The sequence below is a fragment of the Nestor notabilis genome, unplaced genomic scaffold (genome assembly GCF_000696875.1).
Source record: "Nestor notabilis isolate BGI_N333 unplaced genomic scaffold, ASM69687v1 scaffold3813, whole genome shotgun sequence".
Taxonomy (NCBI): domain Eukaryota; kingdom Metazoa; phylum Chordata; class Aves; order Psittaciformes; family Psittacidae; genus Nestor; species Nestor notabilis.
The window spans coordinates 15,650-34,177 of record NW_009920425.1 but is presented as its reverse complement, the minus strand read 5'-3'; the positions used below and the strand labels follow the sequence as shown (position 1 = coordinate 34,177).

Below are 18,528 nucleotides of genomic sequence, written 5' to 3'. Positions count from 1 at the left end.
TTAAGTTACGTTCGCGACAGCTCACAAGACAGTGATGAAATGTGCTGGTTAAGGATCTTGAGGTTGTTGATGGAATTGTACTGAAAATCACTTTGCTTGGTCAAATAGCAGAGTTTCCCTACGTCAGAAGTAGTTTCAAGTTGATACTGTCTGTTTCCTTCATCTGTTATGCACAGTGGAACAATTAGTGAATTTTCTTTGACTCCCAGTGAAGGCTTTCTCAGAGGAATACTAAATCCCCATTTTCTGTTCTCTCCGTGAGTATAGTAGTAGAATTTTGGAGCAAGGAGTGGAAAGAATTAAAGGTTACTAGCAAGAAATCAGTAGGAAAGAATAGGGGTCACTGGAAAGCTGTATAAAGATGGAAAAAGTGATCCTAGAGCTTGGCAAATGAGACAGCTACATGTGACGTAGGGTATGTGGGGATGTGCTGAAATGGGAAGCAGGCATTTTAAGATGATGCTTTTTAAGAAGGAGGAATAATTTCCATAGTGGCATGCAACTGCTGAGTTAAATGAACAAAAATAAAAAACCAAACCCAGAACTGACTCAGAAAAGCATGTGGAGTGCAACTTTCCTACAGCACTTATCTGTTCTTTGCTTGGCAAGTTAGTGCTGTGTCTGAAACAATGAACCAGTGGCCATGAAACTCACTAGCATTGTTTGCATGACTACACCATGCTCTCAGTTTGAAAAACTCCAGTTAGGTTTGGGGTCATTTATTGGTGTGTTTATTGGATGCCGAATACACTCAGCATGAATAGTTTTCCTTTATGACTGCAGCATAGGAAGTGGTACATACAGACAGCAATAGGTGAGTCTCCAAAATCCTTTCTGTGGTGGCTAATTTGTAAGTTGTGTGGTATATGTCTGGCCTGATTGAGAGGAAAAATATGCAGTATCTAACAGAATTTTTAAATGGGGTTAATTTCTTGGCTGTTTACAGTTTTCCCATGATTTGTTTGCTTTTCATTGGACAAAAGAACAGAAACATAAGCAGAAGCTGTATGTTTCTAACCTTCTTAAAGCTATGGAAATAGCTTCATTCTGTTGATCATCTGTTTAGACTTCACCCTGCAATTCAGTATATTGACCTACAGTAAATCTGTGCCTATCTGGCAAAAAAAGGAAAAACAAAAAGTATAGTTGCTGAGGAAATAAATGTATCCTAAAGTACAGCAAAAAAATTCTATGAGTACTCTTCTGTGAGGTGGGCAGAGGGAGGTTGCTTGGTTTTGAGTGGGGTTTTTTTTTTTTTCATTTGATGTGGAAAAGAAAAAAAAAAAAAGAAAAAAAAAAGAAACAATACAGATAGCATGATTCCAATGCTGTGGAGGTGACCATCTTTCCTTGCAATGTCTGCATGGTCTGTGCATTGCCTTATTGCTGTATTCAGTTTCTGCGAATTCTAGTTTGTGTGGACAAGTGAATTGTTTTGCTGTTCTGGACCAAATTCCAATGTACCCTTTTAAACTTCTCTTGAAAATCTATTGTGAATGGTCATGTAAGCAAGCCAGGCTGTGCAAACTCACTGGCTTGTTTTGCAGCAGCCTGGCTTGGATGTTGACTGAACCACTTCTCTTGTTATTCTCAACAATTATTCTTTTTCCTTCCTACTAGGAGCAAGTGCCAGCATGACTAGGGTCTGAGGAAGTGCTTCTGTGTTCCTACCAAGGGTTTGTGGGTGCAGAGGAGGGGTGCAAGGACAGCAAGGACATTTTGAGCTACCATGGATGTCCCCACTGATTTGGTGCCATCCTCCATGATGTCCCAGCCTGAGGTGATTGAAGTGAGTAGACCATGATGAAACTCTGGCAGCTGAACTTACTGAACCTTTTTCATTGAATCCTAGCTTTTATTCCTGTCTCACTTCAATTCAAGGGAATTTTTCCTGAAATACTGTATTAAAGATACTCATCATTTGCTATGAATGTTATTATACTTTGACACGTGACATTGCTGTATAAGCAAATACATGGGAAAATATGATCTTTATTGATTTCATGTAGGTAATCCTGCATTACGGTTTGTTTTTTCCTATTTCTAATGAATGCAAGGTAGAAGGTCATAATGTGTTTCAGTGTTCTTACCAGAAAAGCTAAAGTTTTAAGTGCAAAGCAGTGATAAATTTAATAATACACTTAGAATTACTAACACACTAATCTTTCTTTCATCATTCAGACTGTGTGTTTCAGATGTGGTATGTATAAATACCTAAGTGATTTCTTCGGCTCCATGTACTGAACACAAGTACTTGTGTTTTCTGGTGAATTAAATATTACAAACAGAAAAAGAGATGCTAATAACAGTCAAGATTTCATCTCAGAAAAGCATTTTTATAGTGCCTTGGATTGCATAGAAACCCAAGTGTCTGTTCCAAGTTTTAAGGGTGTGTATCTTACTGTAGAGGGCACCAAAATTGATTAAGTTAAATGGCAGAAAACTGGACATCTAATGTTTATTTTGCTTTTTTTGTTTGCTGGAAATTCTTTGGCTCAGGATACTACACCTCTTAGCAGTATGCATTGAGAAGTGCAGTAGTTCAGACATCTCTGGACCCTGTGAAGTTACAACAAACATGTCCACTAATGGGTGGTGATGTGAAATGAGCTGAATCCAAAATCTGCTTTGGAGAAACTTCTTTGTGCTCCTTTTCTTCCTGTGTTTCAAATGAAAAACTAGTATATTTTAAAAGTATTTTTGTTACTTTTCAAGTCTCTGTCCTTCTGTCCTTGTAAGAGTCAGAGAAGGATTTAATGTCTTTACAGCAGAACAGAATACCTGTAGGAGGTGGGTGCTGTATGCTTGTGTCCCAGGCTGCCTGGCTACTGCCAGACTCTTTCCATTCTCTGGAGAAAAGCTCCGAAGCCAACTCCTTGCATACTCTGAAAGGCAGTTGCACCCCTGTCTCCATGGGTTCTTTCTTCAGAGCCTTCTGTATGTATGAGAAACTTGTGTATCTAAGGATGCTGTTCAGGATAAATGTCATCTTGAAGGGAAAATAAGGTCAACTGTGGTGCAAGAATGAGTGGAAGAAAAGTTATCACTTGCAAAGGATTTGGTGATCAGCAGTCACCATTCTGTTTTACTTACAGGTGAATAAGTGCAGGTGTCCTGTGTCTGCAGGGAGATTCTACTGAATAAATCCAGTATTGCATTGCTAGGACTTGCATCACTAGACCAAAGACTAGAGATAAATGGATAGTTCTTGTCATTGACTGGTAATCCAGACAGCTCTCCCTCCACTTGAATTTTAGAGACTGTGCTTCAATGAGATTTGACTCAGGAGTCAAAAAGAAATTGCAACAGAAAGCAAAGACAAGACTCATTTCTCAGTGTGGGAGATTATGGTAGAAAATAACATTATCTCAACCTCATGTTGTAAAATTTGATATCCGTACAGGCAGACCTACATGCATTCATGAATTCCCATAGATTTCAGTAAACCATTGTGGATCTGATGGTTTCTCTAAGTCTTCAATCCCCTGGCAGCCATGTGTATGTTTCTAAGGATAAAGAAGTTTTTTTAACAGGCAAGAACACAGTGAGAGACACAGCTAAAGAGATAAATCATTAGGTGGAAATATTGAAGACAGGGACTGCATAGACTTGCTGTTCATGTTTGTGTTGACATACAAATTAATTTTGGATATAGTTTGGAAAACTATAATGTATAAAATACATTGGTTTGTTGTTTTTTTTTTCTGGAAGACATTATTTTGCCTTTTAAAACTGAGCAGATGCCACAGCGTGCTGTAGAAGACATTTAGAGACTAATGTTTTAAGGATTTTTTTTAAACTTGGAAATAGCCTTGCATGCCTTCTGCATGAGCTAGATAGCATCTCAGTTACAAAAAGAAGCGTTTTGCTCTTTTCTTTAAACTTTATCTTTAATCATCTGTCTTAAAACTTTTTTTAGTATTGCCAGGATAGTTGGTTTCTTTCACTTTTGATCAATTTAGTCTTTAGAAGTACATAATATCTATTTTGGGTACAAATGGATGTATATGTGTGTATACATCTCAGTAATAAATATTCCTTTGCCCGTCATCAGTCCTTTAACTGCACAGAGCAAACAAGAATAGGCTCTTATTTACCACAGGGAAGAATCCCAGAGACCTCATCAGGGCCTTTTGCAAACCAAAGCCTACACCAAGAGGTTTTACCTTAGTCTTGAATCCTACAGATGTTCATTGTGGTACCACAATGAGGGAAGTTACTGGTAATTAAATTGCAAATGTTATTTTTCTCAAAATTTGTCTTCTAACCCAGGTAACAAAAGATTGAGACTTTGAAAGTCACTTCTTCATACCGGATGTGAAATTGTCGTTACTGTTTTAAAATGTTCTTGTTGCTAGTGTGTAAACATAGGAACTGCTTTTGGTGTTCGTTACAAACCCTCTACTGAAGCAAAGTATTTTTCATAATCATGTGTCTTCATACCTTTCCTATGCATTGAGCTGTTTGTTCTCTGCTCCCATCTTCTTTCCCCCTAGCATCCTGTTGCCAAATGTAAGAAGTGGTGATTAAGAGCACAGATTTAAGGCATCTTGGTCATGTTTAAACGTGAAGGATAAGTAAAGTTTCAGGGCAGCTTAGCTATCCATACCTGAAATATGGAATGGAAAACAGTTCCAGGACATCATTCATAATATGTCAAAAAAGTCAATGAAATAAAAAAATTTCAGAATATGCTTTTTTTTCCAGTGTGGTTTAGTGATTTCAGATTAGATAAGCCATGCTGCTCTTGGAAACAAAACATAACAAAACTTTCTGATTTTTAAGTTGGGGATATTTTGTGGTACATTTGGCAACTTCATTCCTCAACTATGTATAAGCAAAATTATATCATATAAACTTGGTTAGTCTGATAATGCAGTAAGCGGAAAGGTAAATAATTCTGTAAGAAGCATTAAGCATCCCAGAGGCTTTTGCTGTTTGCAAAAAGGAAACATAACAAGTGGTAACCTAAACTGATTAATGTGCTCTGTGGAGTGATTAGTATCTTCTCTTTGTGAATGGCGTGAGATGAATTCTACAGTAAAAGCTTTGAAGAAGAAATGATCTGAGCTCCAGTTGCTTAATGAACCAGGGACTTCCAACAGTGCTTCAGAAATGCTTAAAACAAGAAAGCAACAAAAATTCATCATTCTCTTTTTGCTTTTGCCAGCCGTGGATCCTATCAGCCAAATACTAGAAGTAAATGAATACATTTAAATAACTGCCTTGCAGCTGTTCCAAAAAGAAATCCAGAGCAGTTTCCATTATAGTGGTCTTTCATGGCTGTGTGGTTACCAGAGCCAAAAAATACTTCTCCCACTTGGTGCCATTGAATACTTCTGTTTTCCCTTCTTTTTCTTTGAATTAGAGTGAAAGAGACTTAATCTATCCTTGCCACAGAATGGTCATCCTCAGTTGCTTTTTCCTCTTTATAATGATGCTTGAGAACAGACTTCTAGGGGGAGGCACAGCTGCTGTAACCCCCTCCCCAGCAAAGCTCAACACGCTTTGTATTTCAGATTTGGTGCCCAAATTTCTGCAGCCAACAAATGTGGAGATTTCTTTTCCTTCCCTTCTAGGTGAGTAAACAAATTAACCTCTTTACCAAAACAGTCCTCTGGCAGTGGTAAATAAGGCAAACAAGAGAACAAAAGGAAATGGTGAGACTGGCAGAAACAGTTTGTGATTAGAAGTACATCCACCCAGTTACAGACATCATAAGGAAACTTAAATACCAGCAGGCTGTCTTTTTTTTAATTGGTATACTATTACCAGGGCCTCAAAATACATCTCTGTTTTGTTCAAAGTAGACCAATACTGCCTTATAAGCAGCTGCATAGTACTGAATGAACAAGTTACCCAGAGCCCTGAGAAGGATTTTTCTATATTCTGTTTATAGATTTCACAAAGCAGTGCATCATAACAAAAGAAACCCAAACTGTCTGATGTGTATTTCACAAAAAAAATTATTTGCAGTGGTAAACACTGGATAGTCTTCTTATTCCATTTGGAAATCTCCATTTCCAGCCCCAAATGAAATTTGCTATGCTCATTAACACAATTTTGAATAAGCATTTTGCTTGTAGGCTAAACTCTCCCAAGTGCTAACTTTGCTGGTTTGCTTAGTGAGGAGAGATGGAAGGTGTGCCATGGAGACGGAAGTAGCCCAAATAGCCTACAACGTTTTTTCAGCATAAAAGGCCAGCCTTTCAGCTGCTGGAGCCAAGAATTAATTCCCATCTTGGTTCACTGATCACCAAAATTGGGCCCAAAGGACACATGTTGTAATTCATTATGCATGGAAAATCTCTTGTTAGAGGTGTGGATTTTTCCCTTTTTCCTCTCCTGTTTCTTTCCTCTGATGACTTCTGAAGTGACACAGGTAGTGGACTGTGTACTGTGCGTCTCTCCAGAAAGCTTTTCCTGGGCCTGGGCTTTTCGGTCTGTCCTGCACAGCAGCTTTCAGGGGCTCATAGCAGGTCAGATGTGTGGCTATGATGTTCAGGTTGAGGATAAGACACGTAGGCAGTAGGCAATGAACTGGGTGAGATAAATTCATAAGACTACATGATGACACAGGCTATTTTTTGAAGGCATAAAAAGTGCCAGTCACCTTTTATGTTTCAGTCACTAAATTAGATAATGGAACATAATTGCCTCCATGTGTCTCCCACATAGCCAGGAGGTGAGCTTATACCCATGTTTGGCTAAAGTTTGTGAAGCTTAGCTTGTCATGAAAGCTCCTCCAGAAGAAAATGAAGCTTGAAGAGCTTTGCAGAAAACCTTTCTTTACTCTGTATGAGACATATGGGTTCAACATGCCTGATCACATTTCTCCTAGTGGCAAAGCCAATTACCTTATTTTTGCAATACTTACACATTGCAGCGGTGCCCTCCTTTTGAGAGGAGTTTGGAAGGCAGAGATGGGGAGGCAGAGAAGTGCTTTGTGGTCTGGAACAAATCTTTAATAATCACTGTTTAAGTCATCTTAGCAATGTAAAGCGGGTTGTGATGATGTAGAACTATGCCCTGATTCAAACAGTCTTCGTTTCCTTCTGAACTGGAAAGCATTCATCAAAATATGTAAGCAGTGCTTGTGAGGGATGCAGCTTGTCTGAAAATGCTGGATCTGTGGAAAAGTAGCAACACAGAAGTGCCTGAATTATTGGGTAGGTTGCTGGAGGGATGAGTTCACTCTTTGTCTTTCACTAGATATTTTTTCCAATTCTTCTAGGTTTTTAATTTCCTAAATCATCTTTTGCTTGTAGAATTATGCAGTGAAAGAGACTGCATGTGCATGCACACATCCTTTCTACAGCAATAGAAAGTGGAAGAGGTTTAGACCACAGACCTGGCAATCTGGGGCCCTGTTGGGCTACTTCACTATGCTTCTGACCATCATGGCTCTCCACTCATGCTCTGGTGTTCAAACAGAGAATTGCATGGCTCCTGATCTGTCTATCCTGAAAAGCTGTAGGGCCAAGTTGAGGTATTTCAGACCTCATAGTTAGCAACCTTGGCATCTTCCAGAAGAAAGTATTTTTAGAGTAAGCTGGCCTTCCTCCTATTACTCATTCCTTTTTTAGCCCACAGAAGCTATTTTTGAACTTGACTTTGTAGTAGTCAACAGTGAATAAGCACTAAGGAAGGTGAACACCCTCCCTGGTTTTATAGGCAATCTGTAGAGGTCATAATCATAGTTTCCAACAGGATCTGTGTCACCTGTGAATTATACCTTCCAGCAGTTTAATTGCTTCTTTTTCCAGTGTTGCTGGTAACTGGGTCTCTTTGGTACACAGAGTATCTAGATGTGTTGGGTTACCCTTTCCAGGTATAAACTGTAGGATACAAATAACTTCTCAATTCCATTTCTAGTAGTCTTTTCAGCTATATGAAGAGCAAAATGAGTTAAGTGAAATGAAGAAGTTGCCTGCTGTGACTGAACCATATTTTACATATAAGTTTTTCTTTAAGTCCATTGAATGATTACTTTAGGAGATGCATTTTGGAAAAGAGTATGTATGAAGCCATTGTATCTTGATGGTAGGGTTCCATACTTTCATTGTGCACATGAAATTATCTCTGTATATGAAGAACAGCAGGCATAAGGCTATAATGAATCCTGACCTTGTCTTGAGACTTTTTTCTTTTCTTCTTAAATTCTGGATAAATGCCTTTTCAACTTCTATTTTTATCTTTAAAGGAAACACTGTCTTTCCCCTTTAGTTTTAAACCTCTTGTTTCTTTTGTGTTCTGTAGCTTAGTAATATTTTGTGCTTTTCATTAGGTAATGGAGAAATTTTTGTTGCAAATTGGAATTTTTTTCTCATATGTTACAACTGCACTCTCATAAACCCCACAGTTTTGGAGTTGTGGGTTGATAAAGTATTTACATATTGATTCAATTATTCCTATTCTTACTTGCTTATGCTTATTTTAAAGATTTTCTTAATAGGTACCCTTACTTGGGGATTTTGAAGTTGGCAGTTCCCTTTTCAGCTCAAGCCTTCCTGGTATGTTGGTAAACTTCAGAATATTTACATAAACTTAAAGCAGCGTTACTGCTTTTCCATTAACTGCTGCACTGAATGTAAAGCTTTAAGACACCTATTCCTGTTTTGGAGTCCTAGTCTGCTGTTCCGAAGTCTGCATTTCTTCTGAAATACTTTTGGGTTCCTGGGTGACACTGAGAATGATAAATATTGTTTTGGGGATCCAAGAGTAGCTACCTCAGAATTAAAAACTCATCCTGGATACAATGAGTCTACTCAGAGTCTAGCAAACTTTAAGAAGAGTACATGCAAAATGAATGATTTCTGCAAAATTGAGGTCTCTGGCTTGTACTTGGTATTTCATTGTATGGAAAATGGTCGTATTCCTTCCTTGCCAAATAAATTACTTTTCATCTCTTGTCTGTGTTCTAAGTAAGAAATTAGCATCATGTTGAGGTTAATTCAGTAAATGGAAAATAAGAGGATCAGACTGTGTTTGGAGAGCTTAGGGTTAAAATATTTTTAAGAGTTTTCTTGGATATGGAATCATTTTTGTGGCTTCCAAGTTTTAAAAGCTCTGTAAAAGTCAGACCTTAGTATTCTAAGAATGTTCAGCTCTGTGCTGTTTCTCTCAGTGAGAAATAAATGAACCCATGCATGCTGGGGGGAGAGGGTCCTGGGTTGGATTTTGGTTTGGGTTTTTTATTTCTTTTTTAGTACTTTTTGTTAGGTGGACTGGGGAGCTCTGCAAACTGTGGTTGCAGGGGGGTTTGTAAACTGATCATTTGCCCCTCAGGCACCTTGTGCTAACAAATGCTTTGTTTAGATAGAATCAATCAGTTGGTGTTTGTTTTGCATCCTAAGCATCTCTCCATGCAAAGCCCTGTCCAGGTGGGCTGTCACTCACCACCAAGCTGTCAGGACCCAGAGATCCCCTCTCACCTTCCCACTCCAGGCAAACAGTGGCTTCTTCACTCTGGTCAGGGGGGTAAAGGGCCGCTCAACCAAGGACATCCCATGGGCAAGCTGTTCCTTGCCTTGAATCCAAATCCTCACCTCACTCCTCAAGCTGTGATGGAGACTTACTGCAGCACCATGATGAATCAAGGATGAAACACTGGAAAATTGCTTACGTGAGCTTTTCTTCCCACCTTCCCCACTGCCACCTCAGTGGCATGGTCCCCTACCACCAGAGTAGAGGAGCCGAGAGGACAAGTGTAGCAGATAGTGGCTGGAAGGCCAGTGACGAGGTGGTATTCTGGCTACAGCATGACTAGGCATTGACTGTAGAAGCAGACTGAGTTTTATTTACTATGTGCTGGTATGGGATTTCCTGGCCTGTGTGTACTGTGTAGCGGTTATAACTGTGTCTCATCATATTAAGAGATTTAACTGCATGTACTCAGGATTTTCTTGTTCTTTGGTTTGGGACAACCATGTCTTGAGTATTCAGTCAACCTCACATGGTTAGAGGAGGCTTTGCTTTTAGCCTTCTATTACTCCATTTTGCTTTATCTGTCTTGCTGGTTCATAATTCAGACATTTTCTTTTTCTACAGAGACATGTCATAGAGGTTTTGTTAACATGGGCAATTTGCAGCTCAGTTTGTTTTAAACTTCTGTTGAGATATACTAAATGGATGAGGTAAATCTCGGGGCACTGCACATCTGGCTTACCCAGGCAATGAAACACACTGAGTGAAACTTCAGGAAATTAAAATATAAACTTCCCTGCCCCTTTTCCTGCAGGGGCAGGAGAAGGGGATGGGTCTGCCCGCTTGCATATCCCATTATGGTATGTTAACTCTTTCAGTACTCAGAGATACATTGTGTTGCCCTGCTGCTTGAACCTTTCCAGTCAGACAGCAGCAGCAGGGGTAAATGTGATGTCTTGGGATTTGTATGTTTATGACCTGGGAGGTCAAAACCTTCCTGTAATATATACACTGTCGTGCAAGAAAGCTGATCATCTGGGAAGTCCCCTGTTTGAACTTTTGTCAGCAAACAGTCTCTTCTGCTGCTGTTCTTTCCCATGAGACTGAAAAGAATATCTTTTAAAGGCGATCCCAGGTTTTAGGTTAGCACGCCCTAAAAAACAAACTTCTCAAATCCCTTATGCGAACAGAGTGTTTTGTTCCTGTTTCTTCAAAATGAGACAAGCTGATGAGCCTCATGCTATTCCTTCAAGAGTGCTCAAGTGCTGTCATGCTTTTGAATGTAACAAGTCAGACTTTATAATAATGTTTTACGTATTCTTATGTGCATTGCATACATTCATCCCTGGCTTGGCATTTTGTGACTAAGACTACTTTTTTTTATCATATCAGTGTCAGATTTTATGTGACAAAGCTGAGGGATAAAAAGTGCGTTTACAAAATAAAATCAGGATTACAAAACAGAGGAATAATTCACATTCTAAGCCCACATGCAAAACAGAGAGACACACAAAAAGTTACATTTACCACATTTCAGATTTCTGAATTAAAAATTGTATTTCGCCAGGTGTAGCTGGGCTGTCCCCACAGGAGCAACAGTGGAGCAGGAATTGTTACATATGGGCAGCAGCCATCTGCAAGAAAAATTTAGATCGACAAATATGTAGACAAAGAGAGAATTTATTCAGGATCATGAAAGTCCACTAGATCCTGGAGTCCTGACCTCCTCTGTAAATCAGAGTGTATAACTGCATGCAGATATTCCTACAGAGAGAAAAAAAACAGGGCATTCACATAATTAATGCAGGTGTTGGCAAGCTTTTATAAGGGCCACTAATTCATTCATACGACTTCCTCTCTCCCTTAAGGGTTCTTATACTTGACCTGTTATTACCACACGAAGAATTAAAGCCAGATGTCTTGTAGCTAGGTCTCTCTTTGTTAAGTATCCCTTATAAATCATTTTTTCTATGCAACAGAGAGATCCTACATGAGAACTTTTAAAAATTCTTAAATAATTAAAGCTGAAATGTTTCTAACCTAAGAGTTGATGTATCCTAGAGGAACAATAAAAGTTTTATAGTCACTGTGCCGAGAAATAGTATTTATTCTAGGTTTTTATTATCCTGGGTCTGCAAATGTTTCTAATCAATGTTTAGGTTGGAAGTAAAATCGCTCTAAAAAGACCTTTTTCTTTAACATAAATCTAAATGTCATGTAATGCATTTGGGATATTGGTGGGAAGTTTTGGATATTGCTTCATAGGATTTAGTTTAATTGTGTTGACAAACAGTTTTTTGAAAGAGAACTAGCTTTGGGTAATTCTAAGAAAACTTTTGTCAGATACTATTTTCACTTGACTTCAATTACTAATTCTCTTTTCCAATTCTGTACACTTTTTGTTTCCATATAAGGGTTAGGTTGGGGGTAGCATTTCCTGCAGAATGCTTGGAGCTGTCCAAAACATGCTTTTGTTTGCCTGTTTTAACGAGAATTCATATCTTTTAGTGTTGTCGGTCTATTCTTTCATTGGGCTTACTTGTTTCTTGCTAAAACTGGTCCTCTTATTGTAAAACTGCAAGTTCAGTTGGTAGAGTTTCACAGCCACAGAAGCAGGGTGTCAGAGCCATATCTCCCAGGTGTCTTTAGAAAGAGACTTTTTTGACATTAGTTTCTTGAGGCCTTTTTTGGTTGGTGTTTTTTTCTGTGGTTTTATTCTGGTTTATTTTTTGTTTTAATTATTATGGTTACATCCTTATTGTTAAACCATGCTAAAGAAGGAACCAGGATGTTGTTCAGAGGGGTTCTTCCTAAGTTTTGCCTTTTGGGAATTGGTCCTTGAGTAATTGATTATAATTGAGGAAGGAAACTCATTAAGCCTTTTTTTTTTTTTTTTTTTTTTTTTTGTTAGCTAACACTTTTACGTAAAAGTTCTACATTCTGGTAGAGTATGGGTTTTGTTGCACCCATAGCTGTGCTCAGCTGAGTACTCTGCAAGAAAATTACTTATGTATTCTGTGACAACACATAACAATACTTAATGCAAGAAATAAGATTTGATGCTTTTAGCATTAAAATATTACTTTTCTGATTTATTGCCTCACTCCTAATTCAAATTGGAATAAGTTGGTTCAGATGAGTTATACTTAAAAGCATGGTGTATTTCAAAATACAGAAATGTGGTTGATGGAAAAAGAAGAATACTCATAGAAATACAGCAGCAAGCTTCCTTTATTGTTTATAAATGTACTTTATGCTTTAAGGACATAGACCCTGGCCCTGGCAATTCACAGCTTTAGAACATGCTGACGGTCTTAATTTAGGGTGTTCTTCCCAGTTTTTAAGACGGGGCAAGAAGGAATGCCCCTGATGGACACTTGAATGAGTCAAAACCTGCGGGGAAATGTAATCTTCTCCTCCTTTTTGAGGAGCTCTTCACAGTGGTACAACCAAACAACAGTTTTATGCACTGATGATGTAAATAAGTTGTCCTGTAAGAGAGGTAACTTCTCTTAATTACAAATTGCATGCCCTTTTCTTAAGTGAATTTTTCAGCAGGTTTGTCTGGCCAGAAGCTCATTTGCTATGAATTTACAACTGCATCAGAAATCATGCTAGCTCCCAGCACAGACGGAAACATTTCTGGTTGTTTCTAATCTGGCTGCTGTTACTAGACTCCTAGAGCATTTGTTTGCGAATTGTGGAATGCCACTTAGTCTGAAAAAGTAAATTTGTTCAGAAGCGTGTTCCTTTCCTGTCCCCACTCTCTGTGTATGTCTTGTCCATGGAGACAAACATGTTTCAGTTCTGATGTCATTCTTTTTTTTCTCTTCCCCCCCCACCCCTTCTTTCAGTCAACAGCCATGAGTGAACCACAGTGCTACTACAATGAAACCATTGCCTTCTTTTATAATCGAAGTGGAAAATATCTAGCCACTGAATGGAACACTGTCAGCAAGCTTGTAATGGGACTGGGGATTACCGTCTGCATCTTCATAATGCTGGCCAACCTTTTGGTTATGGTGGCTATTTATGTCAACCGCCGATTCCACTTCCCTATTTATTACTTAATGGCCAACTTAGCCGCTGCGGACTTTTTTGCAGGACTGGCCTACTTTTACTTAATGTTCAACACAGGACCCAACACTAGAAGACTGACTGTAAGCACCTGGCTTCTCCGCCAGGGTCTCATTGACACTAGCCTGACAGCCTCTGTAGCCAATTTGTTGGCCATTGCTATTGAGCGGCACATTACAGTTTTCCGAATGCAGCTACATACTCGGATGAGCAACCGGCGAGTGGTGGTCGTAATTGTCGTTATCTGGACAATGGCCATCGTCATGGGTGCCATACCAAGTGTTGGATGGAACTGTATTTGTGATATCACTCACTGCTCCAACATGGCACCGCTCTACAGTGACTCCTACCTGGTCTTCTGGGCTATTTTCAACCTTGTCACTTTTGTGGTCATGGTGGTCCTATATGCTCATATCTTTGGGTACGTCCGCCAAAGGACTATGAGAATGTCCAGACACAGTTCTGGACCCCGCAGGAATCGGGACACCATGATGAGCCTCCTGAAGACTGTCGTCATTGTGCTTGGTAAGTGCTTATTTTGCCTCCCCTGTTCCCCCCACTCTGTTTATCAGGTGATTTAAGTAATGCACATCCAGCTTCTGGGAGGTCGGCAGCATTTGCAAGACATTAGAAGAGGCGGTGGCAATAAGAACCCCCAGCATTCATTACTGTGTTGGGACTATCAAGTTTATTTTGAAGGGGGTCTAAGAGACTTGGTCATTCAGCCCTAGGCATGAAACTGATGAAAATCCAGGACCTCAGGATGTAAGGTGGTGGGGGTTTGCAACAGGTTTAATACCTGTTGAGCAGCCTATCCTGTGCAGCATTTGCCCTTTTGCCTTTGAAGATGCCAGATGGCTGCAACCTTTAAATAGTACAGGAAAGGCTCAGTCTTCTGACGAAGTATCTCTTGTCTCCTTTTTGCCACCCAAAAGGTGTTGTGTGCATTCAGGCCGTACTCCTGTGTCTGAAGAACAATGAGGGGCTACAGGCTGTTGATGAAAAGATCTTGCACATTAAGCAGGACTGCATGTACAGTTTGCTCAAGTCTCTAATGTTTGGCACATCTGAACATCTACCAATTTGCTAATATAGAAAAGCAGCATGTGGAGGCACTGGTGTGCTTGAGCGCACTGCTCAGGAGGTGCCCAAGCTTCAGGGCTTGGAAAACAGGAGGCAAATATGATGGCACACTTTGAAGTCAGAAGATTCTTGTCTTTTTGTAAATGGCTGTATTTGGTTTTTGTCAGGAACTCTCAGTTTCCTTATGCAAAAGCACAGCCTGGAGAGTGGATACCATTCCCCAGTGATGTTTTTTGCAGTTTGTTCTGCTTGTTGCTGATGATAGTAAGCTGCAGGCAGGCAGGGATGGTGTCAGTTGTCTCCTTGTCCCAATCTGTCATCTCACCTATGAGGTCTTCTCTTGGGATCCTAGTTCCCTGTTGCATTGTGAGGTTGCCGTAGTAGTCCATAAATGCACCTGTACAAAGTCTGCAAAGCCCAAAACTTAACCCCAGTTCTTGCTTGACATCTTGATTTCCATGGCTCTGTGTTGTGACTCGTGGTCTCTAGCAGTTAATGTCTGCACAAACACAGCAGAGTAATTTCAGACATATGATATGAATCATTGTGTCAACTCATATGTTAGTTTAAGAATGTAAATCTAGCTGTCCTAGCTGGTGCTTAGCTTTGTAACCAGAATATGGACTGTGTAGTTGACTAACCTGTTCAGCCATTGAAAAGTCTTACTCCTACATGTCCTGCTCTCCTCTTTGGGAAAATAATGTCTGAGTTTTGCAAGGGAGGCTACAGTGGTTCATAAAAACTGTCTTGACTGCCCGGTGGTTCAGAAACCTGTCCGTACCCACTTCCATGATCTTCCTTGCAGAAGGCAAAATGAGATTAAGAACACAAGGAAAATTCAGGTTTTGCAGTCATCTTTTGGGAAATAAATCCTTGTTTTCTCTTCTGCTCATACAGCAGTGGGGTATTTCCTCTGAGGTGAAAGGCTGGCTCAGACTTTAAAAAAAAAAAAGAAATGTGGGTGGGAAATGGCAAGCGCTTATGCCAGTGCAGTGCGGAGCTGAAAGAGTAAATAAATAGTCACTGAATAGATCGCACATGGCAGCTCATCCCAAGCATGTATGGGACTAGAGGTATGTATGCAACTGTGAGGTGAGGTAGTGACTGCACCCTCCTCTATTCTCCAATGAGCAGAGGTCACAGGGAAAATTACAGGCCACCCAGTATGGCCACAACAGTAGAGGTGTACAAGGAACATGAAGTAGCCCTTTTTTTATTTTTATAAGTACCTTATTTTTTCAAGGTATTGTTCTGGAAACAGTGGAACAACTCCAGAGGTTAAGTAGCACTAGCCAAACTGAAGGTGACTCAAGTTTAGCTGTTGATGTAGTTTATTAATACTTCTGATTCCTCACTGGGGTTATTTGGAGTAAGAAATTTTCAGGACTGCAGGCAGCACACGTTGAAGCTTTCTTCAGGATTCAGACAGAACCTTGTTTCTTGTTACCGGTGCAGTTAAATTCATTCAGTGTTGTGAATGAATTCAGCATCTTTTTTAGCATCTGGTTTAGCATCTTTTCTAATCTGCATAAAGCACTATTTACAGAGAGAGGTATTGTAGTATTTGTTTTGAAGAAAACAGCGGAACTTCCAGACTGTGATCCTGTATTTGGATCTCCCACTTCGGAATTATTTTGAAAAGGGGGTTGTTTTGGGGTTTGTTGGTTTGGTTTGTTTTCCAAAGCAGTGTGTTTTCTTTGGTAGGAGGAGGTCAGTCACAGGGTTATAGTGTAAGGAAGCAGCAGTGCTTTCACCCCCTTACCACCTGTGAGACACAGTTGCAAGATAAAAATGGCTGGAGAAGAGCTATGGGTTTGGTTTCGGTTAGTTGTTTTTTGTTTGGGTTTTTTTAATAGTAAATAAAAAAATAAAAATAGCCTGAAGCCAAGAATTGGGCCTGTGGGCAACCACAAAGACTTTGAGAGGTTAAATGTTTGTGCACCAGCGTGTTAAGCAGACTGCTAGATGACCCATAAGAAACATTCATTAGATGTCATCAGCTGACAAATGCCATCCTATATTACTGAATTTATGCTTCCAATGGAAGATTGTTTTGGGGAACAAAAAAACCTAAGCATCGCTTTGAAGAGCTGTTTAGGCCTTATCTCAGTTTGGAGTAGGCAGTGCGGTCAGCCTGTTGATCAGCTGGGTGTCCTGGTGCTCTGCAACTGCTTACAGTCTGCTTGTGAGTCTGGCTTAAAAGTGTCACAGGCAGAAGATTTAATTTCAAGTGTTGTACTTCCTGAGTGCCTTCCTGCAGAGGTAGTCAGTACACAGTGCTGCAAGTTTATCTGCTTCAGCTTTGGGCAAAGGCAGAAAAGGTGGATGTCTTAGGCTGCCTGCACCAACTTGCTGAATATTTATCTCGTGCAGTCTGGAAATCTGGCTTTTTCTGCATCAATAAACCTCAATAACACAGCAGAAAAGACCCCCTGCCTCTCTTAATGGTGAAGATCAGGGTTATACATTGCTATTTGAGGCAGAAAACAACTTTTTGCTGGAGGTGGAGATGGGAAAAGGCAGCAGTTCAGTTTATTACCAAGATCCCTCTCCCAGCTGTCCTGCCCCATACCTGAGTGGGGAAGGGAGCTGGTGTGTGTCAGCCCACTTACCCATTTTGGAGGAGAGGAAGGATGCCCTGAGAACCAAGGGAAAACAAAGCTGGGACTCTGAGTAAACGTATGAGTATTAGCAGAGGGAGGCAAACCAGTCCTCATCTTAGGATCTTTGTTAGAATGCTACTCAGCTGTAAGTAACCCCTTTGTGATTTGGGCAGTAATGAACTGTTCGTTTGACTTCTAAACTTCCATAAACGGTTCTTCCTCAAGTCGTCCTGCTGGCTGTGCTCCCAGGCAAAGAAAGCGTCACTGCTGCAAGCAGATCATCTTTTCCTCTTTCTCCATCCACATTACATTTCAGGGGGCAGGAGAGGGAGGGAATTAACAAAAGAGCTTCTTGTTTGTTAGCTGCCTAACACGACCTGCCCTCCTGGTGCCTTGCTGCCTTTCTCCAAGAGGATAAGAGCTGCCCCGAAGGGGTGCAGTCGTCCCAGCAGCAATGCTGTCAGCATGCACGGGGTGGACGCCAGCCACCTCTGACAAGGAGTGATTGTGTGGGGAGGGCTATGGCCACTTGATGCGCTGGCTGGAGCGGTCGGGATCTGGCACACTGCGTCATCCCATGAGCGGGTGGGATGCTGAATCCAAGGAACAAGTCAGAAGCAGAGAACAGATTTTTTTTTTGTTTTGTTTTTTGTTTTTTTTTTTTGTTTGTTTTTCATGCCCTTTGGGGTTTTTCTTTTTCCTTGAGTAAAATATTTTAAACAGAAGGAAGTGATTTCATAGTTGAGCCCTTTTTTCTTTTAACAAGGCTGCTTTTGAAATCTTTCGAAAGTAATAAGGAACTTAAAGCTCTTTCTCTAAAGCATGCCTTTCCTTTGTGCAGGGGGAAAGGCAGGACTGATCTGTGTACAGCAGATAGCCATAAAATCAGGTCTGCTTCAGCTTGTAGCTCAGTGATGCTTTTGCCTTTCACCACCACCATGTGTTACATTTAAATGAGCCATCAAGTGAACAGGTAGAAACCTAGCAGATACAACAGCTGAAAGTTGGCATCTCCTCTTCCATCCTCCACATTATCTCACATTTAAGGACATAGCTAAACATTTCCCGGTGGAAGTCAAAGCTAGGCTCTGAATGCATTTGGCTAGGACAAATGCAGATTTGGCCCCAAAATGGATGATAATATCTAGCTAGTGTTTTAAGAAGAAGTGAAAGCACTGAAAAAGGATTTCAGGTCTGGAAAAACTTAGCTCTGCTCTGGATTTTCATGGCCTGGAATACGTTGTGAAATGCTAGGGTCTTTTAAGGGTTCTTACATGCCTGCATGTGTAGGTTACTACTGAATTTGATTATTAGTGTTGGAAAGTTAACCTGTATATTC

At 40.2% G+C, this 18,528-nt stretch overlaps 1 protein-coding gene across 1 annotated transcript; it reads left to right on the top strand.

The window, feature by feature from the left end:
* Positions 1-1,618: 1,618 nt before the first annotated feature.
* Positions 1,619-14,075, top strand: LPAR1 (lysophosphatidic acid receptor 1; the record flags this gene model as incomplete). The annotated part of the gene is made up of 2 exons (XM_010010659.1): positions 1,619-1,789; positions 13,281-14,075. Coding segments are annotated over exons 1-2 (855 nt in total), but the record flags the coding sequence as incomplete, so codon positions are not given.
* Between the last annotated feature and the right edge of the window lie 4,453 nt (positions 14,076-18,528).